This window comes from Apteryx rowi, unplaced genomic scaffold (genome assembly GCF_003343035.1).
Source record: "Apteryx rowi isolate R43461 unplaced genomic scaffold, aptRow1 scaffold_182, whole genome shotgun sequence".
NCBI classification, from domain to species: Eukaryota; Metazoa; Chordata; class Aves; order Apterygiformes; family Apterygidae; genus Apteryx; species Apteryx rowi.
In genome coordinates, this window is record NW_020448108.1 from 1100062 (window position 1) to 1119193 (window position 19132).

Here is a 19132-nt window from a genome sequence, read left to right on the forward strand (position 1 = left end):
TTACTTATGAACATTACAGCAATTTCTTCTGAGCATTGGGAATGGTCATATCTCACATGACACCTGGATTTTCCATCCTCTGGCTCCCACAGGGGGTGGGGAAGCTTTAATTTCTGCCAGGGATTCTGTCTGATCCCCTCTAAAGCAGGAGAATGCATTTAGGTGTTTCTCTACACATGGCAACATGGGCCTACAAGATACCTGCTGAGTTATCAAGTCCCAGTCCATAATATTGCATGACATTACAGCATGATCCCTGTCAAAATGTACTCAGCTTCCTAGGGACACTACTTGAGGATTTAACTCCCACTATTTTTAAAGGAAAACTGAAATGGAAGATCAGGACCTTAATTCCTCTACACTCATTCATGACTGGTTCATACTCATATGAGATTCTTCCAGTACTGTCTTTTATCTTAAAAAGTTCTCCTCCCTCCCTGAGGCTAATTGCTTGCACACAGTTTTAAAGAATATTCATATCCCTTTGTCCCATTTTTGCCACAGAAACTGAGATAACTGAGGAGTTTTTCAGACCACAGCAGCCTAGCAATGCGCCTTCTGCTGCAATAAACCATCTGCCAGGATCTGCTAGTTAAGACACTAGCATAGTTCCAGCCCCCTCCATCTTGAATGTCAAAAGCTGATTCTGACAACCTATCCCAAAAAATAAAAGCAATCAAGATTGCAAGCACCAGTTGATGACTGTATCCGATTGCCAAAGGAAATCTGAGATCCCTTTCCTGAGTAATTACTCAAAGAAAAGAAAGAAACTGTGGAGGTTTTATTTTGGGATTTACATTTTAAGAATTGAATTAAAATTTAGACAACCACAAATAATCCCACTTTCTCTAGCCTTTATAAGGAAAAGCTTCTTCTGCATGCCATTCTCCTTCTGAATGCCAAATAATCAGCTTAGCTGATCAATGCTTGATACTTCATGGCCCCCAAGCTGTGGGCTCCTGATCTCATGAGGGACATAAATCAGGAGAACAGTTTTCTTAGAGACAAACATATTTAAAGGAATGACAACGGTGGTTTTTTTCGGTCAAGAAATTTTACACATACATAGATGTAAACAATTACTGAAAGGCACATACTTGTTTTGCCTTTGAAAGAAGGAAAGTTATAAAGTTATTGCCCCTACATGAAGGACCATGAAACACAAAGCAATCAATTACTTTAAGATTTCTAGCACATTTTTATTGTAGCCTTTTTTTAAAGATAGCTTCTTTTGAAAAACTATATTTTTAGACCTTTTGAATAAAGTTGGGAAGTCTGGAAATTGTTCCATAAATAAGAAAAGCAGAGCAACATTTCTTTGGCATGACTTTACTTTTACAGTAGCATCCTGTATAAACATCCTTTATTTAGTTACCATTAAATCAAAACATCTCTGAACTAAATTCCTGGCACTAATCGCTCTCTGGATCCCTCAGTTATTAAGGTATGCCCCTTATTTTTCAGATGTTCCCCCACTGATTGAAAAGATAAAGAGGGCATCAATTCATGCAATGGACTAAATTCCAGAGGAGGTGGCTACCGATGAACTATTGATGAAGTTTCTAACCACCCAGGAGGCCTTAAGCAAGCAGGTTGGTGAGAAAGACTAAAAGCTGAGAGAGAAGGACCGAAAAGCAAAACATATAAGCCTTGAGCAGGACAACTACAAAATTGGAGTTAACAATAAACTATACATACCGTGCTGCTGAGAAAGAAAGGAACAGTATAAGGCAGACAGCAGCAACCGACCCTAATCCAACAGCAGTCATGTATTGCAGAGTGGGCGATAAATCTGAAAGGAAAATATCAAACAATTTAAGTGAACAAATGGTGTAGTTTCAGTGTGGGGATTGACTGATTAAAAAAATAGTTACAAGCTAAATAATTCTAAGAAAACTCATAGACTAGACTTACTGCTCAATCAAGCAGTAATGGATCTGACTATTCAGTAGTCAGTGGCCAACTGAGGAAGTATGATTAAATGGTGTATTTCTCAGTAGTGATTACACTTCTCCATCCCTCACCTTTCCTGTTTTTTTCCTTTTAATTTCTGATACTCAATATCAACATTTTCCCTGCTCACCACTGGCAATTTCAGTCCCAGTCACATGCCAAGGTGGTCTCTGCTGCCAGAAAATCCTAATGCTTTATTAAATGGCTCAATGATTCTCTTTCAACATTTTGCAATTCAGGTATTATTTTCTTTCCCCATTCTCTTTTTTTTTTTTTTTTTTCAGTGAAAAAATAGAAATAAACTTGGCCATTATAGTCTTACCCAAGCCCACCATGACCGAAGCCACCTAGGACAGAACAGAAGGCTTATACTGATTTAAGGTCAACACCAGAATTATTAAGAACTACCTGTGAAGACAACCTGAGCAAACAACAACTTGATCCCCTCCATCTACCTCTATCCCATTTTCAGTAGCAGGTGAAAGTTACCCCTTTCTTTCTGGATTTCTCACCGACATCTGGGCCACTGGATCTTATTCCTGTAAGATTCCACACTTTTGCTTCCTGTTAAATCTTGCACATGTGAGTATTTAATTCTTTAGCAGAAGTTTAATTTATTGCAAAAAATGCAACTTCCTTATTCAGTGAAATTATTGCATATGTCAATGAAGAGAACCCAAATGCCCAGATATCAGGGAAGCAATCTCTATTATATAAGTGGAAGTGTCTTTTTTTGGCTCATCTGAAGGTGCAGGCACAAGGAGCAGGCTAGGCTTTTACCCATAACGCTCTCAACAGTTGGTTTGAAGCACAAAAAACATACAGGCGAATAATAATAAAGGAATTAGGAGAACTTTAAAAGTTTGCCTAACTCTGCTAGTGTAGCAAGACATGTATTGATGTAGCACTTCCTGAACCTGGCTTGCAAAAGAAAGAATTTCAGATAGGGACCTCATGAGGAAAATGTGTTTAATTTCCAAGCATGTCCAGTTTTGGAAAAAGTTAAACTAAGAGACACCTGTCCTAACATCACCACAACACTAGTTGCCATATGTAAAATAAAAATGTCTACAACAGGTGTCAGCCCCCCCTAAAAACTACAGAAGTGCCTTCCCCACATGTTGTAGAATATATTTTCTGAAATACCCTCAAATTCATTCTATTCAGGCAACCATTAATGACAGAAGGAAGCACACTTGTAACACCACCCTACCACTTTTTACAACGATTTATCCAGCAATGTGAAGTGCTGTCTAAAGGGCATCTGAAGCAGCGCAGCTGGCTTTAGATTTAATTTATAGACCTGTCCTTCACCCAAGTGGAATTAAGTAATATTCCTTAAAGGATTTGGTGAGCCAAAAATACTCTCAGCCTCTCCAGTTGTAGAAGTCTCTTTAAGCCAAGAACACCATTTGGCTAGAAGCCTCTCCAATATAAAGGCAAACAGATTTACATGCAAAGGCAAAGGCCTGTTCTGTCCTGCCCTCCTCTTGCAACGCTCATCTTTTCACCCTCCCCCAAAACCCATCTATACATAAGACAATCTCTGACAATGCTCTAGAAGCTGGTAAAAGAGAAATTCAGAAGCAGACAGTTTTCTGTCCTTCCAGCATTTTTTTACATCTCTTGCCACCTTGGACTAGCAACACAGCACTCAAACTTATTGAATCTTTGAGCTTAGCAGAGTTTCTCATAATAACAAGCTGCTGAGATGATATTCTAAATGCAGCAGCAAATAAACCAAGTTGTGTGAGTACACAACCTAGAAATAAAGATACAGTTGTCCCTGGAAGATCAATAACAATACCAGTCAGATGTGGCTTTTGCTGAGTAGTGGAGGAGATACAGCACAAACACCGCCTCTTTCAAAGATATTCTCACTCCCTAGTGTCACATTTCCTAACACAGTTTCACATTAGGTCTTTCAACCCAAAAGCAGAATCTAGAGTTTGTAGGGGACTCTGAGGGTATCACTTTTTTGTCAGGAGAGGCTAATGTTTGCCTTTTGCTGTAATAAGATGAAATGGGTAAAGATGGTTTCTTCTAACATGGTGGAAAGGATATTTTTCTCTATTTTCTTCTGTATTTTTCAAAACAAGCTTCTAAAATTACATTTACCTTTTGTGCTTCAAATCTTTTACGCCTGAAACTTTTATTTCCTCTTTTATTTTGATATGGAAGAAGATGRGTCACAAAACCAGTGCTGTAAATGGATGTGATGCCCAGAAAGAGCAATATTACAAGCAAGGTGGTGAATCCATTTTAAAACTTTGTCCTCTAAATACTGAAGTTCAAAGCAAAACTTCTGCCTCTAACCTTTACAATCCTCAAAGTGAACCGATTACTAACAGTGAATGAAAGAACAGCCACAGCAATTATTAGTTTTATGTTGGGATGCTGCCAAGCCAAGCTTTGACTTCTGTTTTCTCATTGAAGGAAAAATGGACTTACTTTTGATTTGTGCCCAAACAGCACAGGACTGTGTTCTCACCTGAAAATGAAAATATAAAAAAACACCATTTCTGACTAGAGAAATTTACCATCATTTACACCCTCATCAAGCAGTCAGCCGCAAAACACTGAATTTTTTTACTATTGAGAATGGTTCCTCCCTTCCCACCCCCAGAAACAGCACCTAGCTCTTCTGAGAAGATCATAAACCATAAAGATAAGATGAGAGAGATGGCTTTGATAAAAGCCTAGCTCTACTCTTTTCCCCCTTTCTTTCTATAACCTATGCATGTAAGTGACATGAAAGGATCTTTGAAGCTGTATGGTTAAAAAATTAAAAATTAGGAAATGCCAAGGCTGAATGTGCTGTATTAACTCTATTCTTGTGTAGCATATATATGCTAAAACACAGTACTTAATTACATGGTTTTCAGATACTACATTGCACGATGTTTTTTGCAGTTATGACTACATGCTTAGTGCCTGTTAATTTTAAAGTATTTTTATACAGTACTTACAGCAGTTAATGTTCACAGTAACTAGACAAATCTTTATCAAGACTCTTCTTTTGAACTGTTTAACAAGTTTGTTTTTCTACAGTAAGTCTTGGCGTCCGTATGCCTTTTTTCCCCTTTTTTCGTAGTCATATACACATAAAAACACATGCACGTGCTCGTTCTATTCTAAGTTCTATTGTCCGTTGTATAAGTACTGGGAAGTTTATTTTTGGAGTGCTTCTATATGGATCTTCCTGCTAAATGACTTTCACACACTTTCACAGAATATATATATATGCATTCCTCGTGAAAGCTTTTGACAAAATGTATTACCCTGCTCTGGATGATGGTATGTTTTCATGCAATTAAAGACTTAAGTTATGAACCATTTGCACAAGAGGACAACACCACATTTTTATACATATTCTTCCTTTTGTGTGTCTGCATGCCTAATCATGCAACCTCAGTGTTTCTTAAAATAGGCTTTCATATGGAATTTTCTAGCTATTTAAAAATACAAAACACTGAAAAAGGAAAGCTTATTAAGATAGGAAGGAAAAAGAATAAGGAGTGAATTTAAAAACTCAGCCAAATGCCAGAGCCTAGCAGTCACTTGTGTAAGTGCCATTATCTCGGAACAGCTACCTCCCTGGCAAGCACTGGTTTGCAGCAAGTCAGTCCTTCCCTGCCTAAGAAAGAAGTTACAGACCTCCCAGGGATCTCACCAGCAAAGTACGCTAGCCTGTACTTGATACCAAGTCAAATTATAACACCCTTTGATGAATTAGCAGCTGATAACAAAAGTAAACCCCCATGCCTTCTCAGAAAGTTATCAGTCAGATTACTCCTGCAAATATTCAAGTACCCCTTGTGCATGACAAGGTCCATGGACCTCAAAGTCCTTATTTTGGCCTGTATATTCTGCTTTTCCCTGGTAGTTAAACTGGAGCTAGAAACCCCTCTYGCAGCTGTACGCTTAAAAGACTTCTGGAGAACAGAGAAGATATTTTCCCCTGCACATATACTTTTCTTAGCTGATTTTTATCAGTGTAATTTAACAGGCTTTCATTCCAACTCAGATTATTTCCATTCTAATTTTCTAAAAAGCTCTTAGCTTTTTTACTAAAACTACTGCATGTCACACACACAGACAAAAAAGGAAGAGAGTACTAAAGTTATCTTCACTTTTCATAGACCTGCTCTTACTTCTGYTATATGCGTACACTGTTTGCTCCGGGAAAGCTGATGCCGACACTGAAGTTGTACAAAGTTGTGCTAAAGAAATTAATCCCAAATCTGTTTAATCTCCAACTACTTTTCTTAATTCTGACCATTCACTTTGAGCATTGGCTTTCTGTAGAGCATGGAATCTATAAAGTAATCACTGGAGATTGAAATGGGTACGAGATAGTTTTGAGTTATTTAATTAACAGTATGCTTTACACAGAAGGACACATCCAAGGGTGGACAATTTGTTCCACTTAAGTGAGATTTTCATGATAATGACAGTAAATTCTCATTTGTTCCCAAATCGTCCCTTGGTCTCCAACATTCCTGTATCCCAACTGCCAAATTCATCAGTATGAAAAATGGTAATTTCCTTTATCTCTAACTTCTTAGCTTCTTTCCTTATACTTTTCCAAAATTCTCCTTAGCAGAAGATCATATGACTAGCCTTTTAACACACATGAATATTCTGCGCAACTGAAAAATACAGCTTTTAAGTCCTCTACTTTGAAAAATAATCAGAAAGCAAAAACTGCACAACAGGAAGCTTTCTGAAAATCTTCAAACCATTTCTAAGCAACGGATAAATCAAAGTGGAATAAACATAATGGAATCACTTATTTATCTTAACCACTTCCTTATAATTTTATCTGAACTTATTTTCCCACCTTTACTTCAAGGAAAATACAATAGAGATATTGAGAAATAACAGCAAGAAAAAGTCACAACCTAGCCTTGATTTTGTAGTTCTTAGCATGAAGTGACCCCAAGCTAGAAAGGTCTTAGGAGGATGCCAGAACATAGAAGTACAATAATGACAACAGTAGTTATTATTCTATGACATAACTTTCTAATATGGCTGTATTCAAATAGAAATGTATTCACATCTAAAACATACTAGATAAATGCAAACTTCAGAGTGCCTTTAACTGCCATTTCTCTGCTGATTCCCTCAGACTATTAATCAGAAATAAGTGACAGATGCCAGGTTTATATCAGGATCAGGAACCATCTTATCTGTACTATCAAAAACTTAAATATTAAAGTAGACRCCATATAGAAAGTATGATGCACACATTAATAGATACCACTACAGGAATTGACATGTATTTACTTGTTTTATTTCATTTGGTTTGGACTGAGGCAGAGTTATGTTTCTTATTAGAAGCTGTTTTCACTTACTGAGGTTTGGATGTAGGCTTCCAAAGCTACAGAGATTTACAAGTGACTCACAGATGAGTTTTTGCCCTGCCACATTGCTTTATGCTTACACATGAGACCCCCAAACTCTATTTTAATTTCAAAAGGCTTTTTTTTTTCTTTTTTTTGGCAGAGTGCACTGTTTGTGTGGTGTTTTGTTTTGTTTTTCTTACATTTGATATTCGGGACAAATTTGACCTTGAAAACGCTGTCACCTGGCTCACTTGGGAAAAACTACCTGCTGCTGAGACCTCTATTGGCCACAATATATCAGCTATAGACCAGTGAGATGGACAATGACTGGAAAACTAGTGGCATAATAACATCAAGGGAGGAAAGACACTGAAGCACTGAACAGCTGAGAGGAATACACATTTTAGATGTTTTGTTTCTGATTAAAATACACATTTAACTTAAAATGCCAAAAATTTTATGCTAGTAATATGTCTTCCAGTAAGTCTTTTCCAAGGGAACAGGAGTTGACATTCATTGCTACTTGGAATGTAACACACATGATAAAATACATACTTATTTGGTTACTTGGAGAAGTAGAATATTTTGCTCTAGGACATTCAGTTCAAAAATGAGAGAATTTTTCATTGCTAGGGAGTAATTTCAGATTTGTCAATACAAATCTCTTTCACTAAGTTCTGGCCTAAAAGAGACATCCTCAAATAGTGAGGGCAGAGCTGGCCCTTCATTTTTARTTCTTTCTATTGTTTGCCTTTTGGCATCCAGAATTACTCCAACATTACAGTGACCTGAATATCTGTAAGGAATTACAAGAGTTATTTAAAGATGCTTTAGATTCATTCTGTCAATTTACAGATACTTTCAACATCATAAAAATTTAACACAAACCTAAATTTTTTCTCTTTTTTCCACAGCTACATTTCTTTCCACAGGTATAAAAGAAAATTTAAAAAATATCCATTACCTTATTCCACTCGCTTATTATTCTCAAAAAAACAGAATACTCTTTTCCCAGCTTTAAAGGAGCATTATAAAACTTTCCGTAGTAATGTCTGTCTCCGAGAGCGATTGACATGTTATCAGCAACATCCTTGGCCCGAAATTCAGCTGCCACATATCCCTCAGTGTCAGTGGTGTTGCTAAAGAAAGTTGCAGCAGCAAAGGAATCACAAATAAAAGTGCTCTGCAAACCCAGGGGTAGCACAATCACCTGATAAAAACTAGAGTAAAACRAAAAAGTAAACTTTAGCCCTCACTTCAATGTACTAAGCATCAGACATTCACTACACTTCCATTTCCTGTTTTCTACCTGTAGACTCTTAACTGTTTTTAATCATCAATGTCCAATATGAACTTTTCTTATATTAGAATATTTCTCTCAGTGTGTGCTCCACAGCATTTTGTACAAAGAGCAATGCATACACAATTTAAGACTGGTTCCCCTTATCACATTCACATAAATCTTAAATGTTACTGCATGTTAACTTGAGAAGAGCATCAAACTCAGTTTCTACAGGATGCCTTTTGCTGCTCTCATCTGACCTATAAGGTTGTTTATAAAACAGAACACATGATTGGCCTCTAAAAACTATTGTTTCCAATTTTCCAGAAGCAAGTCTTTTTCTGTTTAAAGAAGGAGAGGATCCAATTTCTAAAAAAAATTCATTAAATCTGTCCCCAGACCTCTCAAAACAAAGTTTAGCCTATGGTATTCTAACATAGGAAGAGTAATTCTCAGAGCTGTTATATCAATCATTTGCTCATATATTACTAGCTTTTAAATATTTTCTGCTTTAGTATAATGTGAGTTACAATTACCATTTCCCTCCTTTCACAAACAGTACTTACTAAGATGTAAATCTTATCTCTCCCCCAAAATATGTATTTTGGCAGTAATGCAATAATATGAACATAGTACTTCAGAATATGCAGAAAAAACAGACTTTGTTATTCATTTCCTCTGGCTTCTAGAAAATAATTTTATTGGATGCACGAGTTCAAAGGAAAACAAAAATTACAGGGGTAGAACTGCTCTTGGACACATCAATAAAAATCTAGTGTGACTTCACTGTGGCTAAAGGAAAAAATCAGTGAAAACTCAGAACGATTAAGGACAGAATTTTGATCCAGAAAGTGGGGAAGAGTCTGTAGCCAAATACTATTCTGCCAAGGGAGCTGAAACTGGGAATTATAGTTGAGTTTTTTCCCACTGCTAATAAAAAATAACCCAAACAAAAAGCTCTAATATATAAATAACATAAATCTGCGGAATGTTTTTTTGAAATATAAAGAGTGCACAGAGACAAACCTGATCGGGCCATTTCGATCATCTGCTTTCCGGAGTCTGAGCAAGGGCGCAGAACCTTTTGTTTTAACAAATTCTACATCTGGGGAGGGGGGATCTAAAAAGAAAACAAATATCACAACTTCAGAGAGACTTCAGAAATATTTCAAGCATGAAGGTTCCTAGCTGTTTTTTTTTCAAACTTCCTCTATTAACTGAACCTCAAACCCCAAAGGCAAACATGAACATGATGGCATGGCAACCACAACTCAAATCCTTTGCTACGTGTGCTACTTGGGAAAAACAGAAATATCCATGAATGATGATAGACTGTAAAGAAATGAGACAGGAAAGACTTGTAGGAAGAAGCAATATTATTTATTAAAGTTACCACAATGTTTGGGGGTGGCGGAAGATGAACCTCTGGGCACAAGGCCCACTACAAGAAATAAGATGAATAAATGAGAACCTTTCAGGGCCAAAAACACTTTCAACAAGGCAACTTCCTTAGTTATTGCTCATAGTCAGCTAGTAATATCCAGCCTCTTAAATTGGATTTGGACTTGGATACAGAGCTCTAATTTGTATTAATGGGAATTTGCATCAGGACCAAAACCACGCAAACACTTCTGCCTCCAGTTTCAACAGCAATGACGATGGCTTCACACTGACAGAGACCCATGCTGTGGTAATAGAAATTACCACTACCAGCCTGGAAATAAAACTGAAAGAGTTTCAGTATGCCCGGCTGRGAAGGAAGCTGCTGCCCCACAAGTCTGAAAGAACTAGCACAACTATTTACAGGTACAGCTAGGCTGCTTGAAACTGGTCTGTCAAGCTGCTGGCAGCATATGTGACTAAACAATAATAATGCAATGCAGTGCTTACATGTTGGAAATGAAGACCTCAGAACAGTGTTAGAAAGGATAATCAAAGCAGTGGAAAAAAACAAAGGAAGGCAATGCAGATTTGCCCAAGTTACGTCATTCCAGGCAAATCCTTGGTGAGATACATGGATTTTTCAAACAGCAGGAATAGGGTAGCTGAAACACACGCTGAAGCACAGAAAATCAGCATTGGTAGAAAAACAGGAAAGTGGGTAAAGAGCTGGTAAATAGGGAGCTAGCAACATGCAACATGTTGAAAGTAGAAATACTAGGCTGCAGGGAGGTTATTAGAAGAGTTCCTTCAAGGTTAAACAAAGTCAGTACTAAGACCAGTGTTTTTCCTAATGATCATGGCACAAATTCTGGGCGTGTGCAGATGAATTTTGCTGCTCCACATTAGACATAGTGTCAAACCAAAGTTGTATGGGGATGTTACCTACAAAAAACTGAATGACCATGAGAGAGCGTGTTCTGAAAAAATGGGATGAAATTCAGCAGTATAAAATGCAAGGTGATGTACTTGGGGACTAACATGAATTTTTTGCTGTATACCTTGAGATTATTTGGGTAGTAGAAAGAACATACTAGTGAGTGTCAGTCACCAAAATAGTAACAGATAAAAAGGAAAAGGCAATTCTAAAAAGCGTAACAAACGTATTTCAGTAACACTGGAATAGTACCATCACAATTACAGAAAGTCTGGGCGCAATCATTTCACAACTGCCTAAACTTCCAGTCATAAGTCCAACAAAGCTAAGTCAAACCAGCGCGCAGGATGACTACACAATCCAGAGAGGGAACCAAAGACTTGTCTTTGTAGCCTACCAAGATGAAATCCGAGAGTCTATATGATCTCTGCTTTAAATAGATTTGAGCAGATAACTCCAGCGAGGGAAAGGAACAACTTAAGCACAGCATGCCCAATATAAAGACAACAGGCCATACGCAGACCACCAAAGGAAAATAAACTCTACCTTGTCTGTGGTAAAAATCACCCTTAAGAGAACCTCGTGAAAGCTTACTGAGCCAAACGAATTCCTCTGGTAGTTCCCTTTACCAGGTCCTCTTCAAAACCAGGCTGTAGGCAAACTACCAGTGGAGAAAACTAGCCATGAATATGTTCAAGATTTAAATAAGAATAAGATTTGTATCCAGCAAAACCACAATGTTCAAAAGTAGCTTTTCTCTAGCAGAAGACAGGACAAAAATCCTTTAAAATAGAATTTCATGACATAATGAAGCATATGGCGTGGCTGCCTGCAAGAATAGGAAATGGTCTTTACTTTGGAAGGTCTCTTCAATCTTTTTATAAATACAAATAGCTTAACATTTATAGACAATATTTCTAGCTAATGTTGGAAACAATACTTCATACTGAGTATTAGCCTGAACAATATGTGAGAGCCAACCTTTTTGTTCTTTGCACCTTTCAAATTTAAGCAAATATAACTTAAGACCTGAAAACTTTCCACTAACTTCAAGGTTCCTCAGCACAGACATTGCCAGTGGGCACCTAGATAGGAAAATACATTCCGTCAGGGTGGATTTAACTGGTACTGTTCTCACATYTTTGTTTCCTTTGGTATCCAGTACTGTTAGGAGATGCTTTGTTTCTCTTGGGAATCTTCCAATTCTCAAGGAAAGCTTAGGAACTTCTTCTCAAATCTCAGCCAGAATGTGCAAAGCATACAACGGCTTTGCATTACTTTTCAGGCAAGCAGTGCAAGCGGGAACAAGGGGCAAAAAGGCTGTTGGCACAGTTCGTAACAGAGTGTTTTTTATTTTCTAGAATTTGACAGAAGTAATGCAAAACATGAAAGCAAACACCATTGACAGCCCTAATAAGTGAGCAGAAGGAAGTAAAATCTGCAAAGCACAGTGCATTTAAAGCTTGGAGCCTTTTGCCATTTTTAGTTTCTGATAAGAAATACAAATATTTAAAAACATCAAGCACATCTAAAACTCCCTGCCTATTTTAATAAGAAGAGTAAACAAATCACAACAATCCAAACCAATAATAATAATAATAATAAATGAAAGAACCAGATTTCATTTTTGCTTCAGGAATCAGAAATGCCCTCTGAAGGAGTTTTTCCATATGCAATAATTGGCAACAGGGTTCTTCTTCTTCTTTTTTTTTTRAACAGAAGCATCTTCTCAGAACTTTAACTTTTGCCTAAAATAAATCTGCTATGAGGTTCTCAGAATGTCCAAATTTAAAAATTCACACGGAAAAAATAACTTAATACCATCTAGAAGTCGTTGTGGGGGAGGGAGGAATGCTATTGACAGATGAAGAACTCTCACAATGTGGACTGTGAGAAGAAAGCAACATCCTCTAGCCCATCTAGGTGCTGTTAGCCTGTAGCCTTTGGTAAAAGTACTACTCTAACTCTTCACCAGCAGCACAGACCAACACCTGTGAGCAGCACCATCAAACATATATGCTGAGATGGTCCCACTCTCAGAACTCCTCATCATAGCAGCACTAGGTTGCCAATGCTTGGACATTTCATTGTGAGGACCATCTTCTACAATAAGAATCCATGTGCTGAGTCTCCCTTTGAACATAGAGCCAGACTACAGGAAAGAAGTTCATGCCAGGAAGTGCCTCACATTGCAAAAAACACAGGAAAACAGCACACGCCTCAGTTTTGGAGCAAAAGCCTGTTTGCTGTTTTACTGTAATCTTACTCTTCAGAAAAATCTAGCATGTAGGAAGCAGTTCATTATTTGTTCTTATGAAAACATTTCATACCGGAAAAGCTGCATTTTTTCTCTAATACTGGAAATGTATTGTTTACTCCTTGTTTTACAGATCTGATTTTTGCAGATACTGTTTACTGCTGCAGTCCAAGCACTGCACAGGCAAACTGCCACAATATGAGGAATATCGWCACTTTCATGACTTTCCATGGTAGGGATAACAAGAATATTTAATGCCTTTCCTGTCATCTGACCTTATGTTTGGCTCTGAAGACTCTGGGACAATACTGTGCTATTTATTTACCTTTAGATATATAATGCGGGCAAGAAAGGTTGCAATGTTTCCTATACATGTTTGAGTCAAAAAAATGAATGTATATATCTCTATCGCACTCTATATATGGATACACACAAATAAAATCTGCTAAACCGAATGACATGTACCTTAGTAGATACCTTTGTTTTGTTCCAGCATAGCCCTATTTAATGCTTCCCTTTGTCATTTTGTGCTGATGATAAAGCTTTAAAAATAGTAACGGAACTAAGCCATGAAGTCCCAAAACAGATGGTAACTCTTCCCAAGTTCAGGTAAGTCAAATCAAGGATTCTTCCTAAGGCCAAACTCTAATCACAAACAGCTGTTTGCTGAAATAATGCCATTAGTGTGATCTTTATTTCTTGCAATCAATTTTTTATTTTATTTTATTTTTTTATGAAATAGCCCTATGTGAGGGCTTTACATCCAAAAATTTTTTTACTGAATCTTAAAACAAGGAAGTCAAAAGCTCTCATGTAAAAGGGACAAAAAAGTCATGTACAAGTACTAAGTCAGCGGAATTTTTTTACTATTGATATTACTGTCTGAAAAGCAACTAAATTTATTGTATATATTACAGTATAAATGCTTTACTGAGGAGTGAAGAGAGATTTTTAACTTGCAGAAAACCATTACTAAAGGAAGGGAAAAAAGGAGGGGAAGAAATCAAGACCCTATCTGCAAAAAATGATCACTTAAATATTCTTTTAATATAAAGATATTGTATCTTAAAAAAAGGAAATACTGGGCGAGACTTTCAGTCCATAACTGAAAAATGTCTATTTTCCTCCCCAATGTAGTCTATTCTCATTTGTTCTTCTTTTTTTCCTGTTTGCACTTCACTCATTTTACTTAATGCAAATTATGCTAACTAGATTCACTTTATCATAATTTGTCTATATTCGAGGACAGCATAAAGGTAGATGCAGGTACATAATTATAAATTAGTACTGTTTCAGGTAGTCCTTTACAAAAGAGCTTCCAGTTCACACCAAAGGAAAAAAAAAATAAAAAGAGAGAATTTTGGTCAGCATGTAAAGCAGTGGCTGTACAGAATTAACTGAATCACCTATATCAAGTGTTTTGTAAACAGAATGATAGAGGTGATTGGAATGAACATGACTTTGCAGATATTTATGAAAAAATTCTTGCCATGAGAGAAGTCAGAAGAATAACTGAAAATCTGAGTTACATGAATTTAAATATCGTGCATTTGAACAGTCTTTGCATAAATGCAAAGCGCATGCATGAATGTTTGTATGGAAATGTTTACAGGATTGGCAGCTTATTTCCCCCCCACATAAAAACAATTTCTATGCTCAGGTTTTAATCACTCCCCTTTCCCCATTACACAAACCAGAAATTCGCTTCTCTGCAATATTGTGCTAAAGTTGCATACTGTAATGGATTGTCTCAGTTGGTGAAGTGCTGTTGCAGTAGAAGAGCTGTTTTATCACCAGATAGCCCAGTCTTTCAGTTCTTCACTGGAAAGCAGATTTTTTTTCCTTCTCTTTTTCCAGACCTTAAAGAACTCCCTTTATCAAAGGATGAGTGTAAACTTTTTCCATCATACATTTTAGCAGAACAATAATGGATCTTTTACACACACACATGCACACCAGGCACAAACACAAACCAGATTTCACTACCTGATCTGTCATGCAGTGCATGAAAAGGGCTCTATAAGACTGTACTTACTATGCAGTGAAATTCACTTCTCTAATTCAAAACACTTTCCAGACTCTGTGCTGGTGAGTCTTCTGACTTACATGTTCATATGAGAGAGAGAGGATACACATACAAGAATGTGTGGCATGCAGGTATATCCTGGACTAAAACAAAAACAACAGCATCTGAGAAACATAGGAACTACTTTAACTGTCTGAGACACACGGGCACCAGAGGTCAAACCTACCCAAACCCACTGGAAGGTGCACATACAAATGGGTAAGAAATGGCAATACGTGTGAATCGTAAGCATAGCACAAAGTGGAAATACACACTGATTCTAAGCAAAAATTAAGAGGAGGAAGTGTAGTGAGAAATGGTCATTGAATCCAATATGAATTATTTTACAGGAAGAAAATATAAGCCTTCCCCATTCAGTAATTCAGAAACAAAGAATCTATTTCTAGTGGCCAGATTTTCTTCTGTCTTATACATACGATGTCTCAGTTCATGGAATCAGCTCCAAACCACAGAAGACTAGCCCAACTGTACATATTAAATAAGTAGATATTAATTAAATCCTAAAGACCAAAATTTTATTTTCATATCCATCACAAATATCTATCCCAAAATAAAGCTAGTAAACAGATTCAATCTGAACCTAATTTTAATGCGGCTCAGTTGAAGAAGTTATTTTGTTCAAGGATATTAAAGTGAAAGCACATGCATTAACTCTCTTCCAAACCACCACTCCCCCACTGTAATGAAGCCAAATTGAGATAGAAGCCCTACTCCATGAAGATAAAACTTCATACAGTAGTGGAAAGATGGCAGGAAAAGACACATGCATATCTATGCAACATAATACAGCCTGAAAGTTTGATTTCTTTTCTTCATTTCACAATCCTGGAAAAGGTCCTTGAAAATACCTTTTACAGGGTTGCACTCTGACAATATGCTGGCAGCTCAGCAAGATCTTCTAAAGCAAGTCTTTCTTGTAGAACTGCATGTGATGGAAAAAATATTATCAAAAGAAATAGACTGAAAAATGATAATTGGGGGTTTTGTCTGCTTTCTGCAGTGAGAGGCAGAAAATGCAATGAGGATTTCAGGATGCTGAGAGTAGAAAACAAGACAAACATGCTGATACAGACAGCTCCCTCCACACTTCTGTGGTTCTCTGTGTGGACTGCTTTCATGAAGCCGGCTCCAAGAATTTTCCCCTTCTGTTTTACAGAGTATGTTTCAAATCTACACATTTTGCCTACTATTCCACTAAAACCCCAGATTTAACCGCCTCTTTCTTCATCATTCATATGTGAATGCTGTTCAAAAGAATATTCTGTCACCTTTGAGTAATGATTTTGAAGTCTATTTAGCCTTTATGGTGCTGAAGGTTTTTCTGGGGGGAGGGGAAGGAAGTGGGGTATTTGCATGGCTACCTTTGTTAAGAAGGGAACATGTTAATTCTGTAACTGGAGATACCGTGATAGCACATGATAAATAGCAACAAACAGGAATAAGTGAGGCGATAGATCAATATTTTTAAATATCAGTTGGAATTCTGAATGAGGAACCTGAATCACGTGAGAAAGGCTTGCTTTTAGAAACTGATGATCGTTGATGAAATAGGTGAAAATCAGGCCATTTTCACAGTCTTCAAGTCAAGCACCCAAGAATTACCAGTTATGCTTGAAAATTACCCCTGCCTTTCATATACCCTCATCTGCAGAAACAGGTCATTTTGAAAGTCAGGCTGTCATAAAGGAATTCTGAATTACACTGGTTGCTGAGTACCTCCTATCCTTTCCTTAAGCCTCATCTTGAAGTTCATAGACAGAGCTGCTCTGGAAATACTTGTAAAATGTACTTCATGGACTGCACAAAGCTATTGTTCAAGCTATCTTCAAGCTCACTATTTTCCCGTAAAAAAACTTGCTTGTTTGTCACCAGAAGTTGCAAGGGTGCCCATTCTGCACAATTTGGCATCACTCTGTTGTTGCACCACTCACTTTATTTAAGATCATTCTTTCTCTATCATTTCTGTTTTTCAAACACTTGAAAGTGGTTATAAAACTCAGTCTTCTTAAATTCATACACAAAAACAGGTAATGAAATTAACAGCAATAGCTTGACTGAGGATGCCTTCATGAATTCCTACAAAAGGAAAGAACAGCAGAGCCACATGTAACTAGAGTAACTCTCATGGAAATAATGAATGAGGAAGTACACCCAAAAGACACTCTCCTTCCTTTCCTTGGAAACAGACACAAATTCTCTTCTTGCTTAAAAGACAATCTTGCTATCATCTTTTTATATCTACAGTGTAATCACTGCCTAACTATCTTTCGTCATTGACTCAATTTCCTATCTTGAGTAGACAGGTGCTGAGAGCTTGTCTAAAATAAGCTAAGAAGACATAAAAGGCTGTGTGAGAAGCCTGCTACTGGAAATATGGAAGGAGCAGAATTTCAATGATCCACCAAGCATTTGGTAGACTATATTTACCATCCACAAGATGACGGGCAAAAACAACTACATGCTCAGCCCAGAACTATTTTTAAAGGATGTTACTTGCCAGGAGAGAAGCAGGCTTCTGAGTCCCAAATTCTTGGACTTTTTCTTCAGAAAAATTGTGGGCATAATGAGTCCTCTCATTCAGGATATCTAACCTAGGAGTAGCTTTCTTAACATGTATTTACAAATCTTCCTTTTAGAACAAAGATTTTCACTAGCACTTACATGTTTGATTACACAGCTTAATGTATTCTGCAACATTCCTAATAGTTTGCACAGATGGCCCTCCCTGTCAGGAAATGAAGTCTGTTTGGTAGCGTCCATTCAACCRTCTGGGACATGTCTCTTCGCAGCATTTGAATCTCCACAGTTAAGACTGACGTGAGTGGTATGTTGAAGTCAAGGAGATATGACACTCAGCAGAATATGGATTAACCCCCAGCTGGGGAAACAGACCGACTGAATGTGCATTTGTGAAGAGATTCCACGTGAAACTTTACACAATAAACAAGGCTATTTGCAGTACATTAGCAGTAAAACATCTCTGTCAGTCTCAGCTTCCTTGGAACCTCTAAGTTTTAAGCATATCTTGCATTTATACAATACCTTTTAGCCAGAAAATCACCCAAACCATAAGATACTGTTCAGACTTAAGCTGGCAGACAAATTGAGAACATTCCACCCACCACTGAAACACAGCCATCTGGTTTAATATCATTCTTTATTGCAAAATAACTGGAAAGAGAAGAAGGAAATTACATACCTATTCTAAAGTTAAAATAGTTATTATATAAATTAAGTTGCTCATAAAGATAACGCAACTAATCAAACAGAAGGAGCAAAAGTCAAAGAGACATTGCCAGGAGAATTATTTTAAATGTTTCCTTTTCATATTAGATCAGCTGAAACAGCTAGAAAATTTTAACATTTGGTTTAGATTTTCATCCTCTGATGAGCTTTTCAGCATGATCTCTGCTGGCTTTTTCATTTTCACTCCATTTCAACCACAAAAAGACCTACTTTCTCTTTTTGACTGCCATTAAAAAAGCATAATAGAGAGTGTTTGTGTCACAAGTTGTGGAGGAAGATTCCTAATGACATAGCAATACCTGCTTTTTATTGCTCATTGAAAAAAGTAAGTACACAGTTTCATAATGTTGTGAATAATTTTATAATATTGAAATGAGTTCTATAAATCTATGGTGACATAAACATTGTCATTCTTACCAGAAATAGAATGGTCTGTGTAGTAGGTGCTTCTTTCAAAATGGAAATGACCTAATTTTTATGTCAAGACCTTTCCTGGGACCATGCATGTGTATTTATCAAGCATTAACTTAGCTGAGAGGGAAACATGCCAGCTGCCATGTCACGATTACCACTTTACACAACACCTGCTGCAAAATGCTCTTTAGAGTGCTTCTGAGTGAGTGACCTGACGCAATCCTGCAGA

General features: G+C 37.2%; 1 protein-coding gene across 11 annotated transcripts in view; it reads right to left on the bottom strand.

Annotated features, from left to right (window-relative positions):
* The window catches only part of SUSD1 (sushi domain containing 1), a 53918-nt gene that overhangs the window by 5633 nt on the left and 29153 nt on the right, over positions 1-19132 (bottom strand). For 6 of the 11 annotated variants that reach the window (XR_003252805.1, XR_003252806.1, XR_003252804.1 and 3 more), the window contains 4 exons: positions 9610-9703; positions 8266-8521; positions 4405-4444; positions 1699-1792 (listed from right to left, as the gene is read on the bottom strand). Coding sequence is in view for 7 of the 11 variants with exons in the window: in XM_026061562.1 (XP_025917347.1) it covers positions 1699-1792; positions 4405-4444; positions 8266-8521; positions 9610-9703 (484 nt within the window). In the remaining 4 variants the exon portion in view is untranslated. The remainder of the gene's footprint in view (positions 1-1698; positions 1793-4404; positions 4445-8265; positions 8522-9609; positions 9704-19132) is intronic. The other 5 variants (XM_026061563.1, XR_003252807.1, XM_026061567.1 and 2 more) reach the window with 5 other exon arrangements.